Genomic DNA, 19,276 nt, shown 5'->3' with positions numbered 1-19,276 from the left:
TACCCCCCTTCAATATTTAAACTCAAGGCTAATCTAATTAAAGCTGTTTTATTTTACTTCACTGTGTTTTGCTTAGAAATGTATTATTTTAAAATTTTATTATTTTTTGATCACACCACAAGGCCTGTGGGATCTCATTTCCCTGAACAGGGACAGAACCTATGCTTTTAGCCGTGAAAGTGTGGAATCTTAACTGGAGCACCAGGGAATTCCCAGAAATGTATGAGTTATTACCTTTGAAATTGAAAATAATCACTAGGAAATGACATATGTAAATACTGCTTCAGTTCACTTTTTCTGATACATTACAAGCTATTTTAAGCTTTATATATTCTCTATAGACTCTACTCTCTATAGATTCTTTTCTTTTGCTTATTGTTTTCTTTTCTCTGATTATTATTTCTGTTCCATTTATTTTCTGTTCTTTAGGAGCACTAATTTATAGATTTTTTTTTGTTCATTTATTTTTATTAGTTGGAGGCTAATTACTTTACAATATTGTAGTGGTTATTGTCATACATTGACATGAATCAGCCATGGATTTACATGTATTCCCCATCCCGATCCCCCTCCCACTAATTTATAGATTTATCAGACTACATGGTTCCTTTCTTTTTCCATATATTTTTACTTCTATTCTCCATCTTTGTGTTATGAAAATTTTCAAGACTGTCATTGACTCATATTTTCCCTATTGCCAAATCTATTTTATTCTTCCATTCTGTACTAGCTTGCTGTTGCTACTTTAACAAATTGCCCAAACTGGGTGGTTTAAAACAATAGAAATTTGTTCTGGAGGTCTGAAGTCCAAAATCAAGGTGCTGTCAGGACTTTGCTCCCTTCAAAGGCTCACAGAGACAATTCCTTGACTCTTCCACTTCCACTTCCGGTGGCTCCAGGACTTCCTTGATTTCTGAATATATCACTCCAACCTCTCCCTCCACAGTACATTGCCTTTTTCTCTTTTGTGTGTCTAGTGCTGAATCTCCTTCTCCTTCTCTCTCTCTTTTTTTTTTTTTCTCCTTCTCTCTTATGAGGATATGAGTAATAGCATTTAGGTCCTACCTGAATAAGATAAGTGCCTCCTCTCAAGATCCTTATCTTAAACATATCTTTTGCCATATAAGGCAGTATTCACTCTTGCCATGTATTAATAAGTTAATATTCACATATTCTGTGAACTAGGACCTGGATACATCCTTTAGTGGGGGGTCACCATTCAGTCCACTACACATTCAATTTGGCTTTCTTATTTTCACTCCTACTAAGTATTTTATAAGATTGTGATGAACTGATTTTTCTACCAACTATTCTTAAGAAAGATAGCTATAACTGCCTACTTTGAGTGCATATCAAATAAACCTTGGGCTGAGGTGCCTAGTATACGAGCCAACGTAGATCCTTCATAAGTAGACTTTCCAATGTCTGTATCGAAGAAAAAATAGTTGTAAAAATTTCAAGACAAAGAAGCCTATGGGACAAATGGGTGGAAAGACGAGCAATCCTAACATCTAGTAGGTTCATCTTATCACTATAGTCATGGCACTAGTTATCTATTTTACACATAGTAATATATATATATATATATATATCAATGCTTCTCCCTCAGTTCAGCCCACTATTCTTCTCCTACTCTGTCTACAGGTCACTCCTGTTATTAAGGTTAACAAATACTATCATCTTATCAAATGGAAATGTCATCTTTCCTTCCTCATTTTTCTTTGTAATTCTTTGAGAAGTATCTCACACAGCTAACCACTTTGGACATCATGACTCATGTTCTTCATGTGGACTCCAAGCATCCTCACCAGTACGATGTTTGGTTCCCTCGTATCTTACTGGCCTCTTCACTCTCCTCTCTCAGCTCTCTTCCTTAGGTTGAAATACTGTATTACTCTAGATCTTAGTACTTAAATTAACTCACGGAACTTCCTCTTCCGTAAGGTGCTCTCATTCAGGACTGCAATTCGTTTCTATGTCAGGGCCTTTATAGCAGTAGTTTACTTCAAACCATTCCCAGAGCAAATTGCACTCATCTCACATGCCAGCAAAGTAATCCTCAAAATTCCCCAAGCTAGGCTTCAACAGGATGTGATCTGAGAACTTCTAGATGTTTAAGCTGGATTTAGAAAACGCAGAGGAACCAGAGATCGAATTGCCAGCAGCTGTTGGATCATAGGAAAAGCAGGAGAGTTCCAGGAAAACATCTACTTCTGCTTTATTGACTACACCAAAGTCTTTGACTGTGTACATCACAACAAACTGTGGAAAATTGTTCAAGAGATGAGAATATCAGACCTGACCTGCCTCCTGAGAAACCTGTATGTAGGTCAAGAAGCAACAGTTATAACCGGCCATGGAACAACAGACTGGTTCCAAATTGGGAAAGGAGTTTGTCAAGGCTGTGTATTGCCACCTGGCTTATTTAACTTACATGCAGAGTATATCACATGAAATGTCAGGCTGGGTGAAGCACCAGCTAGAATAAAAATTGCTGGGAGAAATATCAATAACCTTAGATATGCAGATGACACCACCCTTATGGCAGAAAGTAAAGAGGAACTAAAGAGCCTATTAATGAAAGTAAAATAGGAGAGTGAAAAGGCTGGCTTAAAACTCAACATTCAAAAACTAGGATTATGGCATCCAGTCCCATCATCTCATGACAAATAGATGGGGAAACAATGGAAACAGTGACAGACTTTATTTTGGGGGACTCCAAAATCACTGCAGATGGTGACTGCAGCCATGAAATTAAAAGAAGCTTACTTCTTGGAAGAAAAGCTATGACCAACCTAGACAGCAAGCATATTAAAAAGCAGAGACATTACTTTGCCGACAAAGGTCTGTATCATCAAAACTATGGTTTTTCCAGTAGTTATGTATGGATGTGAGAGTTGGACCATAAAGAAAGCTGAGTGCCAAAGAACTGATGCTTTTGGACTGTGGTGTTGGAGAAGACTCTTGAGAGTCCCTTGGACTGCAAGGAGATCCAACCAGTCCATCCTAAAGGAGATCAGTCCTGAATAATCACTGGAAGGACAGATGCTGAAGCTGAAGCTCCAATACTTTGGCCACCTGATGTGAAGAACTGACTCACTGGAAAAGACCCTGATGCTGGGAAAGATTGAAGGCAGGAGGAGAAGGGGACGACAGAGGATGAGATGGTTGGATGGCATCATCGACTCAATGGATATGAGTTTGAGCACACTCCAGGAGTTGGTGAAGGATAGGGAAGTCTGGCGTGCGGCAGTCCATGAGGTCTCAAAGATTCAGACATTAGTGAGCAGCTGAACAGAACTGAATAAAAACCAATCCACATACTAAAAGTCTAACCCAAGATACAAGTCTATCGCCTGTACCACAGAAACAGTCTCCAATTGTGCTTGTTTCTCTTTGTACCCTTGTTTTCTTATACTGCATTTTCACCATAATAGCAAGAGCAATCTTCTACTGTTTTCTTTTCAAAGGACTTCCCTTGTGGCTTGGCTGGTAAAGAATCCGCCTGCAATGTGGGAGACCTGCATTGGATCTCTGGGTTGGGAAGATCCCCTGAAGAAGGGAAAGGCTACCCACTCCAGTATTCTGGCCTGGAGAATTCGATGGACTCCATAGTCCATGAGGTCACAAAGAGTTGGATATGACTCAACAACTTTCACTTCTACTTTTCTTTTCAAATCATAGTTTGAGATCATGCCACTTACTTGCTTAAAATTTTCTCATAGTTTTGCCAATTGTGTAGAATAAACCCCCAAATCCTAACTTGGCCAATGATATCCTATTTGCTTTAGTTGTCACCTAATTTTCTACCTCTAACCATAATCATTCATTTATCAAACACGCTAAACTAATTTCAAGCTCAGAGATTTTATAGTATGTGCTCTCACTTCTACCTGAAATATTTTTTAGCCATCTCTTCATCTTTTGGCTTTCAGCTCAAAAGCCACCTCCTTTTACAGATATCCTATCTATATTCTGGAGAAGAAAATGGCAAACCACTCCAGTACTCTTGCCTGGAGAATTCCATGGACAGAGGGGCCTGGTGGGCTACAGTCTGAGTCAGACACGACTGAGCGACTAACAATATTATCTATATTCTATAGTAGTTATTCCCTATTTATTCTATGGCATATTTCATTATTTAATTAAGTATCACCTGTTTACATGTTCACTTGTAAATCTCTTCCAAGACTACAAAATAATCATGGTCAGTCTTTATTGTTCTTGTTAGTGGACAGATCAACTTTTAAAAGCTATTCCATGTAGTTGATATCATCCCAACGCTTCCATTTTGTAGGACTGAAAGAAGTCTAAAAACTTTTGCCATTACTCTACATTCCAAATTTGTTTTTCATGCCTATGTTCAAAGTCAGCAAAGCTTCCATTTAGGAAGTGGCTTTCTGAATCTAATTCGACCTACACTCACAGCTCTGTTGTTTTTCCTTTCTCAGTTCAGTTCAGTTCAGTCACTCAGTCATGTCCGACTCTTTGTGACCTCATGAATTGCAGCAGGCCAGGCCTCCCTGTCCATCACCAACTCCCAGAGTTTACTCAAACTCATGTCCATTGAGTCGGTGATGCCATCCAGCCATCTCATCCTCTGTTGTCCCCTTCTCCTCCTGCCCCCAATCCCTCCCAGCATCAGGGTCTTTCCCAATGAATCAACTCTTCGCATCAGGTGGCCAAAGTATTGGAGCTTCAGCTTCAGCATCAGTCCTTCCAATGAACACCTAGGACTGATCTCCTTTAGGATGGACTGGTTGGACTTCCTTGCTGTCCAAGGGACTCAAGAGTCTTCTCCAAAACCACAGTCTAACAGCATCAATTTTTCAGCGCTCAGCTTTCTTCACAGTCCAACTCTCACATCCATACATGACCACTGGAAAAACCATAGCCTTGACTACCTTTGTTGGCAAAGTAATGTCTCTGCTTTTTAATATGCTACCTAGGTTGGTCATAACTTTCCTTTCCAAGGAGTAAGCGTTTTTTAATTTCATGGCTGCAATTACCATCTGCAGTGATTTTGGAGCCCCCCAAAATAAAGTCTGACACTGTTTCCACTGTTTCCCCTTTCTAAGGGAATACAATCATCAATTAGCAATCATTATTCTGTTTTCCTTTCTTTTTTTGGCTCAGTCTCAGAAGTATTTTATTTATGTATTAAGAAGTTCCTTCTTAATCCTAGAATGTAGTTAACTTTTCTTGGCATGTTGATTAGGATTTTTTTTTCACTTCAATTATTCATTTTAACAACATTATTTATAGTATCCTATTGATCTGTAGGGAAACGTGAGGCTTTCTAATAAAGTTCTCCAGAAATAGAGGCTATTTTGGAAGGTAGTTATTTCCCATTATTGGAAAGTTTTTGGGTATAGGTAAATAATTACATGGCAAGTGTTAACAATTCAAGTTTCATATGGATAGCTTGACTAGAAGACTTCTGAAATACTTTTCCACCTCTGAGTTATTATGATTCCTTGTATTTATGAGACTAGCACCAATTAATAATGCAACCTCCAGAGGGTAGTCAATTAAAAGAGTCCTTCATGTCATAAAACTTAGGTGCTCTGGATGTAATTCTTACAACATACATTTCAACATATCTTATTTTCTTTTTATAAAAATTGAAATAAACAATTTTAGAAAATAATTTAAATCCTAATTAGCCTAGGTACTATGAAATAATATCAAACTTAAAACTCACTTTGGAATTAATATTTGGCTATCTACAGGTAAAATTGGTATGCCTAAATTATGACTCATTTTAGTATAGAACTACAAATATTTCAATATAAACTCTTTAATTGCTATCTTATAATTAATTCTTTTATAGTTCACAAAGACATTTAGAAGAATATGTTGAAAGCTCAGTTATATGGTGCAACCAAACTTCTAGGGAGGCTGGAATCTTTTAAAATCCCCCAATTTATTTCAATATTCTTTAAAAAATGTAAAGGAACTTACCCCGGTGCATAGTTGCATATGAAAAGTGCTGCCTGTTTAATGCGTCCAATACTTGAACATAGAGTAACAGCACAACCAACTTTGTAAGACCTGTCCCAAACAAGCTAAAATAAAATTTTCAAAGAAAACATAAATTTAATTCTAAACATTTACTCTGCCATAGTATAATCAATAGTATATTCAATACACATAGAACTTTAACCAAACCAATTCAAGGTATATGAACTATTCTTCATTTGGATGCAGGCAGAAAATTATCATGAATTTAGTTAAGCATTTATAAAACTGTAATTAGAGAAACATTTCAATAGGTTCTACCAATATTGTATTCTTAGGATAAAAAGTCTGAGGAAAAAACTGATCCAGAATAAGGAAGGAAGGATCAATTTTCAACATTTTGTTAAATCTGAGAGTTCCAGGTTATTGGCAGAGAGGAAGAGGGAAATGAGAAGAGAAAAAGCCTTGGAAGAATGGAAGTCATGAGTAGAAAGAAGAAAAAGAGGGGACAGTAAGATTATAGAAGAGAAGGAAAAGAAATACAAGAGTAGAAAGTAACTGAATGTTGCAGAATTTTTCTTTTCTTTTATTGAGGAAATTCTACTATAAAGTAAAATAAAGTCTGGGCTTTTCATTAAAAAAAATGAGTAGAAGAGCTGGTTTCTATAAAATAATTTCTTGCAAGACAGGTCTTGGAATGAAAATAGGAAAACAATTAAAGATATTCCAGAGCCAGAAAATAATTCCTGAGTGTCTTTAATTGTCCTGATACTTTTAAGTGAAGAAAGACAAACATTGTTTTGTTAACCTCTGTGGAATAGGAAGAAACCATTTGTTTTCCTTTTCTCTATAACTATTAGCAATTTTAAAAGTGTGTGACTCCAAAAGAAATAGAGCAATGCATTAAAAGAATAGAGAATAGAATGTTTGCAGCAGTTGAAGTTAACTCAAATGCAGGAGATGAAAGTGTCTAGGAAACTAGATTCAAGGAGGAAAAAATACAGAGGAGTAGGTCAGGGAGGAGACTTGGTTATTTACTCGAAGTAGTGAAGTCATATAAAGGAGTTTAGCTTTGACATGAGTAAGATAATAGAGAGCCTCAAAGAAGAAAGAATTGATCAAAAAATTTTCTGAAACATGATTCATTTGATGGAACAAAAAGACACGAGTTCAACATGAAAAAATTCCAAAATTTTAAGTTCTACATCAGAATTGACTGATTGAAAAATAATCATCTTTTAAATGAGCTTGGAAGTTAATTCAATAGTTTCTTGATTCCTGATACAAATATTTAATGAAGACCTAAATAATGTCATGCTAATGTGTTGAGAATACATGGATGAGAAGACAAGGTCCCTGCCCTTTGCATAGTATTAGATTCATACATTAATGATTATGAAAAATGTAATATATAAAATAATAAATGTATGCACAGGAAATAAAAAGTGGTTCAGCATTCTTGGAGTACAAAGTATCAGGGTGAATTGTTAGATATGAGGCAGGAAAATAATACTATGTATTTGCAATTAAAATGTTTTCATACATACATATACCATAGTATGTGTACTGATTCATGCAAAAAAAAAAATCAAGTCTCTTATTTATGTTTAAATAGTCAATAAACTAGAACTAATTTTTATTTACTGTTTACTTCCTTTTTCAGCATGTGTTATTTTAGAAAGCTACCTTTCATCTTTGGGTATGGAGATTAGATTTACTATATTTAAAGGAATGTTTTAATTGCATGGTTCAAGCAAACAGAAGAAATTATGAACATTCACAAGATCTAGGAATAATCAGAATTTTTATTCTATTAGAGGTAGTAATTTTACCATTTGAATTTATTTATAAAATCGAAACAATCAATAAGAACTTAGTAGTAAAGCAATTAAGGAGTCAATTGAATTAATAATATAAAATTAGATACCTGTAGATAGTTAGAACAGTTATCAGAGCAACTGTTCCTTTCAAAATTGTACTTTTTCCTCTGCTCAAACCAACTTCTGATAGCAATACTTGCAGTAAATTCATTTTCAGGGCCGACCCATATATTTTCACCAATACCATTGAATTTAGGATGGGCCATATATAGTTCTTCTAAATGAGTATTACGCTCAAACACACATTTTTTCCCCCATGCTCTAGCAGTCCGTGACAAAGCTACATCCCAAGTCTGAAAAAAAATGCAAAAGGCAAAGAAAACAAAATAATAATAATGAAGGCTTTTTCAGTGCTCTAAATTATTTTCCTTGAATTCTCATAGCTAGAATTAAGGAAAACAATTCTTATTTTGTGCCTATGAGTCTGATTTGTGGAGTTTATTAAGGAGGAAAAGTGTTTTGAGATAATTATAAATGAAACAACTATTTCCTGAGATGAAGACCTATGCATATTTTGTAATTAGAAAGTCAGATTGTTAGATGATGCAAATGATTATAATATTCTTACCTGCAGTCTATTCAGAAAATGCATATTTTTAACCTCATGCTTTCTATATATAATAATAATTTAACATATTTAAGAACTATTTATTGAGCACTGATTATATACAAACTGTTGTACTTTGAGGAATAAAATGAAGTCAACATAAATTTTGTCCTCTAGTTGCTTATTGTTATTAGAACAACCTGGGATAATACATACATATATATATACACCTACATGTATATATAATTTTAACATATAGAGGTAGTTTGTAAATGTTATACCAGAGGTACATGTAAAGCTTTATGCATGTTTCCAAAAATGTGAGAAAATGTCACAAGATGCTGCCATCTTCCATTTATGGAAACATCCAAAAATGTGTACTTCTGTCATATTTAGAGGCTTAGTATAATGTTCATTGTTTAGTTAAGCACAAGAACAAAAAAAAAACACAAATAGAAAAATCAATAGTTCTAAAACCAACGTGCTAAAAATGTACATTACAGTATATTTGAAAATAAACATTTCTGAAAACATTACTAAATTTCCTTAGAGTTTTCTTGGTTAGTTTCATAGTTTAAACAGAAAATACATTATAGAAAATAAATCAGGCTTTTAGCATATCTCCTCCCTTCCCATACTATTTTCTTTCCCAAAGGTAATCATTGTTCTATCTCCATGTACATACTATCCAAAATAAGATATGTTAGGGTATTTTAGATGAATATTTTATGATTTTTGTCCTTACACAGTTTTAATCATACCACACACAATATTATTGGCCTGCCACATGCAGTTTTCACTCAGAGAGATTATTCCTTATTAGCACAAACAGACCTAACTAACTTTTTAAAAACTCTTCATAGTATTACATAGTGTGGCTAGGAGCATGTAATAAAGGTTATCATTCCACTATTGATGACCCTTCTGATTCTTTCCTATTTATAAACAAAGCTCCATGGACCATCTTTCTACTACCTAATTTTGCATATTGCTTACGCAACACACCATATGCTTATAGTGCACTAATCACTATTCTAAGTGGGTTTTTTTTCATATTGAGATATAATTGGCACACAGCCCTGTATAAACTTAATGTGTATAGCATAATACATGGGCTTCCCTGGTGTTCAGCTGGTAAAGAATCTGCCTGCAATGTGGGAGACCTGGGTTGGATCCCTGCGTTGGGACAATACCCTGAACAAGGGAACGGCTACCCACACCAGGATTCTAGCCTGGAGAATTCCATGGACTGTATAGTCCATGGGGTCACAAAGAGTCGCATAATACATCATGAAATGATTACCACAAAAAGTTTAGTGAACATCCATTACCTCATACAGATATAAAATAAGGAAAAAAAATATTTTTCCCTTGTGATGAGAACTCAGGATTTGTTCTTTTAACACTTTCAGATAACATCAGCAGTAGTAATTATAGTAATCATTAGGACATTACATTCCTAGGATTTATTTACCTTAGAACTGGAAGTTTGTACTTTTTTTTACCACTTTCATCCAATCCCTCCCCCATCCTCAATAACCACAAATCTGATCTCTTTTTCTATCAGTTTTTTTTTTTTTTTAAAGTATAATTGACATACAATATATATCAGTTACTGGTGAACAACATAGTGGTTTGACATTTCCATACATTAAAAAATGATCAACACAACAAGTCTAGGTACATCCTGTCTCTATACAAAGATGTTACATTACTAGTGACTATATTTTCCATGTAGTACACTTAATTTCCCTTACTCATATGTTTTGTCACTGTAAGTTTGTTAATTTTCCTCATCTATTTCACTCATTCCTTGCCCTCTCCTCTGGCAATCAATCACCTGTTTTTCTTTTTATCTGTGGCTCTTTCTGTATGCTATTTGTCTTTCTCTGTTTGACTTATTTCACCTAGCATAATACCTTCTAGGTCCATCCATTCTGTTGCAAATAGCAAGAATTCACTCCTTTTTTATGGCTGAGTAATATACCATTCTATATACCATATCTTCTCTATCCATTCATCTATCCATGGCCACGTAGGTTGCTTCCATTTCTTGGCTATCATGAATAATGGTGCAATGAACATAGGAATGTAGATATTTTTTTGAATTAATGTTTCCTTTCTTCACCCTTTGGAAAAATACCTAGAAGTGGAATTGCTGCCACTGGAATATTTACTGTCATGGTTCTATGATTTGACTTTTTTTCCTTTTTTTTCTGATTCCAAATATAAATGATACCATGCAATATTTGGGGATCCCTGGTGGCTCACAGGTAAAGAATCTGCCTGCCAATGCAGGAGATGCAAGTTTGATCCCTGGGTCGGGAAAATATCCTGGAGAAGGACATGGCAACCAACTCTAGTATTCCTGCTGGGAAATCCTATGGACAGTGAAGCCTGGCAGGCTTCACAAAATGAGTTAGAGATGACTGAGCAACTCAGTTCATTTCAGTTGCTCAGTCGTGTCTGACTCTGCGACCCCATAGACTGCAACAAGCCAGGCCTTCCTGTCCATCACCAATTCCCGGAGCCTACACAAACCCATGTTCCATTGTGTTGGTGATGCCATCCAACCATCTCATCCTCTGTCGTTCCCTTCTCCTCCTGCCCCCAATCCCTCCCAGCATCAGGGTCTTTTCAGCTCTTCACATTAGGTGGCCAAAGTATTGGAGTTTCAGCTTCAACATCAGTTCTTCCAATGAACATTCAAGACTGATTTCCTTTAGGATGGACAGGTTGGATCTCCTTGGAGTCCAAGGGACTCTCAAGAGTCGTCTCGAACACCATGGTTCAAAAGCATCAATTCTTTGGTGCTCAGCTTTCTTTATAGTCCAACTCTCACATCTATACATCTATACATGACTATTGGAAAAAACATAGCCTTGACTAGATGGAACTTTGTTGGCAAAGTAATGTCTCTGCTTTATAATGATTCTTCCAAGGAGTAAGCATCTTTTTATTTCATGGCTGCAGTCACCATCTGCAGTGATTTTTGGAGCACCCCAAAATAAGGTCTGCCACTGTTTCCACTGTTTGCCATGAGGTGACGGGACCGGATGTCATGATCTTTGTTTTTTGAATGTTGAGCTTTAAGTCAACTTTTGCACTCTCCTCTTCCACTTTCATCAAGAGGCTCTTTAGTTCTTCTTCACTTTCTGCCATAAGGGTGGTGTCATCTGCATATCTGAGGTTATTGACATTTTCCCCGGCAATCTTGATTCCAGCTTGTGCTTCATCCAACCCAGAGCTTCTCATGATGTACTCTGCATATAGGTTAAATAAGTAGGGTGACAATATACAGCCTTGACGTACTCCTTTACCTATTTGGAACCAGGCTGTTGTTCCATGTCCAGTTCTAACTGTTGCTTCCTGATCTGCATACAGGTTTCTCAAGAGGCAGGTCAGGTGGTCTGGTATTCCCATCTCTTTTAGAATTTTCTACAGTTTATTGTGATCCACACAGTCAAAGGCTTTGGCATAGTCAATAAAGCAGAAATAGATATTTTTCTGGAACTCTCTTGCTTTTTCAATGATCCAGCAGATGTTAGCAATTTGATCTCTGGTTCCTCTGCCTTTTCTAAACCAGCTTGAACATCTGGAAGTTCACAGTTCAACTAAACATCAATAAAATGTCATCTGTCTTTATCTGGCTTATTTTACTTAAGACAATGCCTTCAAGTTCCCTCCAATTGCTGTAAATGGCAGGATTTTCTTTTTTCTCATGGCTGAACCATGAGATGTCCATTGTCTGTATACAGACTGCTACCTCTTTGTTCATTCACTCATTGATGGACACGTAGGTTGCTTCCATATCTTTGCTATTATGAATAATGCCACAATGAACATAAGTGTATACATCTCTGTGATATTCTGTTGTCCTTTCCTTTGGATGCAGCTATCTAAGTGTGGTACTGCTGGATCACACAAAACTTTAAAAGAAGTTTTTTTGAGCAACCTTCACACTGTTTTCCAAAATTGTTGCATGAATATACATTTCTATTAACAATGCACAAAGGTTCCCTTTTCTCCACATTCTCACAAACATTTGTTTTCTCCTGTCCTTTTATTTATTTTATTGAAAGATAATTGCTTTACACAGTTTTGTTGTTTTCTGTCAAACCTCAACATGAATCAGCCATAGGTATACATATATCCCCTCCCTTTTGAAACTCCCTCCCATCTCTCTCCCCATCCAACCCTGCCAGGTTGATACAGGGTCCATGTTTGAGTTTCCTAAGCCATATGCAAATTCCCATTGGCTCTCTGTTTTACACATGGTAATGTAAGTTTCCATGTTACTCTTTCCATACATCTCACCTTCTCCTCCCCTCTCCCCATGTCTATAAATTTATTCTCCATGTCTGCTTATCCATTGCTTCCCTGTAAATAAATTCTTCAGTACTGCTTTTCTAGATTCCATATATATGCATTAGAATATGATATTTATCTTTCTGACTCACTTCACTCTGTATAATAGGTTCTAGGTTCATCCACCTCATTAGAACTGACTCAAAGGCATTCCTTTTTATGGCTGAATAATATTACATTGCACATATGTACCACAACTTCTTTATCCATTCATCTGTCAATTAACATTTAGCTTCCTTCCATGTTCTAGCTATTGTAAATACTGCTATAGTGAACAATGGGACACATGTGTCTTTTTCAACTTTGATTTCCTCAGGGTATATGCCTACGAGTGGGATTGCTAGGTCATATGGTGGTTTTATTCCTAGCTTTTTAAGGAATCTCCATACTGTCGTCCATAGTGGCTGCATCAATTTACATTCCCACTAACAGTACAAGAGAGTTCCCTTTTCTCCACACCCTGTCCAGAATTTATTGCTTGTAGACTTTGTGATGATGGCCATTCTGACAGATGTGACATGATATCTCATTGTACTTTTGATTTGCATTTCTCTAGTAATGAGTGACACCGAACATCTTTTCATGTGTTTCTTAGCCATCTGTATATCTTCTTTGGAGAAATGTCTGTTTAGGTCTTTTCCCCACTTTTGACTGGGTTGTTTTTCTGGCATTGAGCTGTATGAGGCTACTGGTATATTTTGGAAATTAATCCTTTGTCAGTTGTTTCATTTCCTATTATTTTCTCCCATTCTGAGGGTTGTTTTTTCACCTTGCTTACAGTTTTCTTTGCTGTGCAAAAGCTTTTAAGTTTAATCAGGTCCCACTTGTTTGTTTTTATTTCTGTTACTCTAGACGGTGGGTCATAGAGGATCTTGCTTTGATTTATGTCATCGAGTGTTCTGCCTATGTTTTCCTCTAAGAGTTTTACAGTTTCTGGTCTTTGTCCCATTGTATGTTCTTGCCTCCTCTGTCAAAAATAAGGTACCCGTAGGTGTATCGCTTTATTTCTGGGCTTTCTATCTTGTTCCATTGGTCTATATTTCTGTTTTTGTGCCAGTACCATACTATCTTGATGACTGGAGTTTGTAGTATAATCTGAAGACAGGAAGGTTGATTCCTCCAGCTCCATTCTTCTTTCACAAGACTGCTTTGGTGTAAAGTTAGGTTGTCTATTCAATGTTTTTCTTGAGGTAGCATTGTATTGCTATAAACTTCGCTCGTTGAACTGCTTTTGTTGCATCCCATAGATTTTTAGTTGTCATGTTTTCATTGTCATTTGTTTTTAGAAATTTTTTGATTTCCCTTTTGATTTCTTCAGTAACCTGTTGATTATTTAGAAATGTGTTGTTTAATCTCCATGTGTTTGTGTTTTTACACTTTTTTTTCTTGTAATTGGTATCTAGTCTCATAGCGTTGTGGTCAGAGAAGATGCTTGATACGATTACAATTTTCTTAAATTTACTGAGGTTTGATTTGTGACCCACGATGTTGTCCACCCTGGAGACTGTTTCATGTGCGCTTGAGAAGGTGTATTCTTCTGCATTTGGATGGAATGTCCTGAAGATATCCATGAGATCCATCTCATTATTTATTTATTTTTTAAGAGATCCATCTCATTTAATGTATCTTTTAATACTTGTGTTTCCCTATTAATTTTCTGTTTTGATGACCTGTCCACTGGTGTGAGTGGGATGTTAAAGTCTCCTACTATTGTTGTGTTACTATCAATTACTCCTTTTATGTCTGTTAGTGTTTCTCTTACGTATTGAGGTGCTCCTATGTTGGGTGCCTAAATACTTACAATTGTTACGTTTTCCTCTTGGATTGATTCCTTGATTTTTATGTAGTGTCCTTCCTTATTTCTTGTAAACGTCTTTATCTTAAGGTCTATTTTGTCTGATATGAGGATTGCTACTACAGCTTCCTTTTGCTTCCCATTTGCATGGAATATATTTTTCCATCCTCTCTCTTTCAGTCTATATGTGTCTTGAGGTCTGAGGTGAGTTTTTTGTAGACAATATATATATATATAGGTCTTGTTTATGTATCCATTCAGCCAGTGTGTGTCTTTTGGTTGGAGCATTTAATCTGTTTACATTTAAAGTAATTATTGACATATATGTTCCTATTTCCATTTTCTTAATTGTTTGGGGTTGATTTTGTAGATTTTTTTTTTCTTCTCTTTTATTTCTTGACTATGTAAGTCTCTTGAAAATTTGTTGTAAAGCTGGTTTGGTGGTACTGAATTCTGTTAACTTTTGCTTATCTGAAAAGCTTTTGATTTCTCCATTAATTCTGAATGAGATCCTTGCTGGGTATAGTAATCTTGGTTGTAGATTTTTCCCTTTCAGTACTTTAAATATATCCTGCATTCCCCTCTGGCCTGCAGAGATTCTGCAAAAGATCAGCTGTTAAGCCTATGGGGTTTCCCTTGTATGTTACTTGTTGCTTCTCCCTTGCTGCTTTTACTATTCTTTCTTTGTGTTTGGTCTTTGTTAGTTTGATTAGTATGCATCTTGGCATGTTTCTACTTGGTTTTATCTTGTATGGGACTCTTTGTGCCTCTTGGACTTGATTATTTCCTTTTCCATATTGGGGAAATTTTCAACTGTAATCTCTTCAAAAGTTTCTCACACCCTTTCTTTTTCACTTCTTCTCCTGGGACCCCTATAATTTGAAAGTTGGTGACTTTGATATTGTCCCAGAGGTCTCTGAGATTATCCTCAGTTCTTTTCTTTTTTTTTTTTACTTTATTTGATTCATTCTTCTGCTTCAGATATTCTACTACTGATTCCTTCTAGAGTAGTTTTCATTTCAGCAATTCTGTTGTTTGTCTCTCTATCTCCTGTCTTTCTTGGTGTGAGACATTCTAACAGATATGATGTGATATTTTATTGTAGTTTTAATTTGCATTTCCTGGATGATTAGTCATGTTGAGTACCTTTTTATGTACCTGTTGGCTAAAGCTATAAAATTCTTAGAAGAAACAGAGGGGAAATGTTTCATGACATTGGATTTGGCAATGATTTCTTAGATATGTCACCAAAAGTATAGGTAACATGATAAAAAATAGATGAATTAGTCTTCATTACAATTAAAAACTTTTGTGTATCAAAAGATACTATTAACAGAATGAAAAGACGACCTATGGAAAGGGAGAAAACAGTTGAAAATCATGTATCGTTAAGATATTTTATCTAGAATATATAAAAAAATCCTCTCTTTCTATATATGTGTGTGTGTGTGTGTGTGTGTGTGTGTGTGTGTGTGTGTAATATATAAAGAATTCTACATATGTAAAGAATAAAGATGTTCAACCTAACATCATTAGGGAAATGCAAATCAAAACCATAATGACATGACTTCACACCACTTATGAACTAAAAAAAAAACAAACCAAAAACCCAGAAAACAAGTGTTGGCAAAGATTTGGAGAAATTGAAACCCTGTGTATTGCTAGTAGGAATGGGAACTGTGTAGCCACTATGAGAAAGAGAATATCAGTTCTTCAAAATTAAACAGAATTTCTACCTGTTTTGGCGATTCCATTTCTGGGTATATAACCAATAGAAGTGAAAGCAGGGTATTGAAGAGATATTTATTCACATACCTATGTCCACAGTAGCATTATCCACAATAGCCAAAAGGTGGAAGAAATTCAAGTGTCCATCGATAGATGAATGGGTAAATGAAATATCATATATCCATAAAGTGAAATATTATTCAGCCTTTAAAAGGATGGAAATTCTGACACATGCTACAGCATGAACCCTGAAGACATGCTAAGTGAAACAAGACAATCTCAAAGAGAAACACTTCAGATTCTTATATGACATACCTGGAGTAGTCAAGGTTTCAAGACAGAAAAGCAAAATGGCAGTTGCCAGCAGCAAGAAGGGGATGGGGAGTTAGTGCTTAATTGGTGCAGTCTCAGTTGGGGAGGAGGAAAATGTTCTGGAGATGAGCAGTGGTAGTGATTGCACAACACTGTAAATGTATATAGAAATGTACATTTAAAAATGGTTAAAACCATAAATTTTGTATTATGTATATTTTATAATTAAAAAAACCAATAAAATTTTTGAGTTTAAAAACAAGGTAGAGCAGAACTACTAGGTTACAACAACAGCATGGACATGGGCAGGAGACAGTCAGAATTTGTGTGTTTTGTAGTATCTTTTTTAATATTCAGAAGGAGGTTATAGATGTTGCTTAATTTTGGACTTTATAAAGTATATACACTAAAATGTTGAGCATAACCAATGAAAATAAAATGTATGATTTCCAAACGTGTCAAGGCAAAGTTCTAAGTAGAACATACTATTATGATAGACTATATTATTTACTGGTTATTATTTATATCCTAGTAAAATCCATGGGAAAAATAGACATCAACTTTTAGGAAGAACAGAAGGATAAAATTTTGACTGGGGCTTTAAACTCTACCCAAAACACTATTCCTTCAAAATGTTCACATATGAAGATACATACTGTAGGGACTCAAATTATTCTCTATACTTTAAGTTTGAAATAAAATTTTTTGAGATTAAGAATACAAAATCTATTAAAAGTTGTATTAAAACAATTTGTGACTATTCATTATCAGGAGGAAGATAAATCTTCAAACTTGAAAGAAATAAAAGTAATCACAAAGTGTGAAAGGGTGAAAAATATATATATATATATATCACTCTCAAATATTCTCAAATTCTAACTAAATTCAAAAGATAAAAACTTTACCTTCAGCAGATACAATACTAGTATATTTATATAAGAAAATATATAAAGAGAAGAAGAAACTTAATACAAAAGGTAAAAAAAAATGACCAAGAAAGAAAAAACTATGCCCAATCAAAATAAGGCTTTAAAATTAACATTAAAGGAACGTTCCCTTTTTATAATTTATTAGTTTATCAAGGAATTGAAAACACCCAGTCAGTCAGATGTGGTGAAAACAGAGTAATTCTACACTTTTAATGTTTGCTTACATTGGCACAGTCCTTCAATACAGTACTTCCTATGTATCGTACACATAGAAAAAAACCATTCTTTTTCACATTCCTGGAATTTTTCCTAAAGAACTAATCCAGAAGGAAGAAAATACTGACATCTAGGAAGACAGTCCTTGCGATATTTACAATGTATATTGGAAGCTCCTAATTGCCCTGTAGTTACTTAATTAATTGTGCATTCCTTTTTAATGACAATCATGAAGACTCCACAGCACCAAAGGAAAAGCTAATAAGATATTATAAAGAAATAGCGGGAAATGCAACGGAGAAGTTAGAACAACGTTAGAGAATGCAAAATCAGGTCTGGTCTAGGAAGACGTGAATGAAACACTCTCTGGAGAGCAAAATTTAGGATGGATACCAAAAAACTCAATAGCCATGATAAAAAAAATATTTTAAAAAGGCAAAACTGGTGTGAAAACATCCATGGTAAAACTTCAGAATTTTAAGTAAAAACCGAATCTGTCTTCTCCCTTGCACTATCCTGAGCGTGGCACGCGTGCCTCTCCCCAGTTCAAGCTTAAAATATCCTGGCTTTGCTTAAATTGATACGATTTTCATCAAGAGTAGTTTTGCATTGATTTTCAAATTAAAAAACACTGCATTCAACTGTCATTTTCTCGAATGGAAAGCTCCCTTAAATCTTGCACCCCAGGCGAGAAGCTCTACTCACCCCAGTTCCAGCCCTGTGCAAACCTTTGCTGACAAGAATGCGTTAGAGTGATAGTGGTTTTCATTTCTTGAACGTGTAAACTTTACGTGAATTTTTAAATCCAAACTCTTAAGTGCGGTCCCCCACAACCTTCAGCAGAGCAGTGGCCCAAGCTCTGCGGCTGAGGGGGCGCGTCCTGCAGGGGTTGTCGGAGGTTTAGGCAACCGCCTTAGGGCCTCACCATGAAGCGCATGTTAGCCCCTCGGGGCAAGACGTTGCCCCGGATCTCATTGTGGAGGTTCACGTACTCATTGATAAACCTTACGTCCTCCTCGTCAGGCAAAAGACTCGCATTCAAACCGGAACCCAGCAGTAGCAGCCAGAACTCACACAGCCACACCTTCCAAATGCCAGTCTGCGTCAAAGGAAACCATCGGGCGTACCACTCCACGGAGAAGCGCAGGGCCGCCATAGTCCACCTGCGCGGACAGGCCAGTGCGCACGCGCAGGCTCGCCCCGGCGGCCTACCAGTCAACGGGGAGGGGCGGTGCAGGCAGCGGGGCCCCGCCTCTCCGGGGGCGGGGCGGGGCGGGGCGGGGCAGGGCAGGGCAGGGCAGGGCCTCTCCGGGGGCGGGGCGGGGCAGGGCCTCTCCGGGGGCGGGGCGGGGCAGGGCCTCTCCGGGGGCGGGGCGGGGCAGGGCAGGGCAGGGCAGGGCAAAGGATCAGCAACAGGCAAAACTGCGAAGACTGTGAAAACCATCTGCAGAATTACCCGGAACAGACGGCTGAGTTACGAGAGTGCAGGTTTTTCTCTAAAGTAATGTTGGCAAATATCTAGAGTCGATTTTTGACAGCA

At 36.5% G+C, this 19,276-nt stretch overlaps 1 protein-coding gene across 1 annotated transcript in view; it reads right to left on the bottom strand.

The window, feature by feature from the left end:
- Nucleotides 1–18,892, bottom strand: part of GLIPR1L2 (GLIPR1 like 2) — a 32,290-nt gene extending 13,398 nt beyond the window's left edge. The window contains exons 1-3 of the mRNA XM_065935055.1: nt 18,662–18,892; nt 7,889–8,134; nt 5,965–6,068 (exon numbers count right to left, since the gene is read on the bottom strand). Coding sequence (XP_065791127.1) covers nt 5,965–6,068; nt 7,889–8,134; nt 18,662–18,892 — 581 coding nt within the window. The remainder of the gene's footprint in view (nt 1–5,964; nt 6,069–7,888; nt 8,135–18,661) is intronic.
- Between the last annotated feature and the right edge of the window lie 384 nt (nt 18,893–19,276).

Source organism: Muntiacus reevesi, chromosome 4 (genome assembly GCF_963930625.1).
Source record: "Muntiacus reevesi chromosome 4, mMunRee1.1, whole genome shotgun sequence".
NCBI classification, from domain to species: Eukaryota; Metazoa; Chordata; class Mammalia; order Artiodactyla; family Cervidae; genus Muntiacus; species Muntiacus reevesi.
Note: the sequence above shows the minus strand (reverse complement) of the source record. Positions and strands in the feature narration are given on the sequence as shown.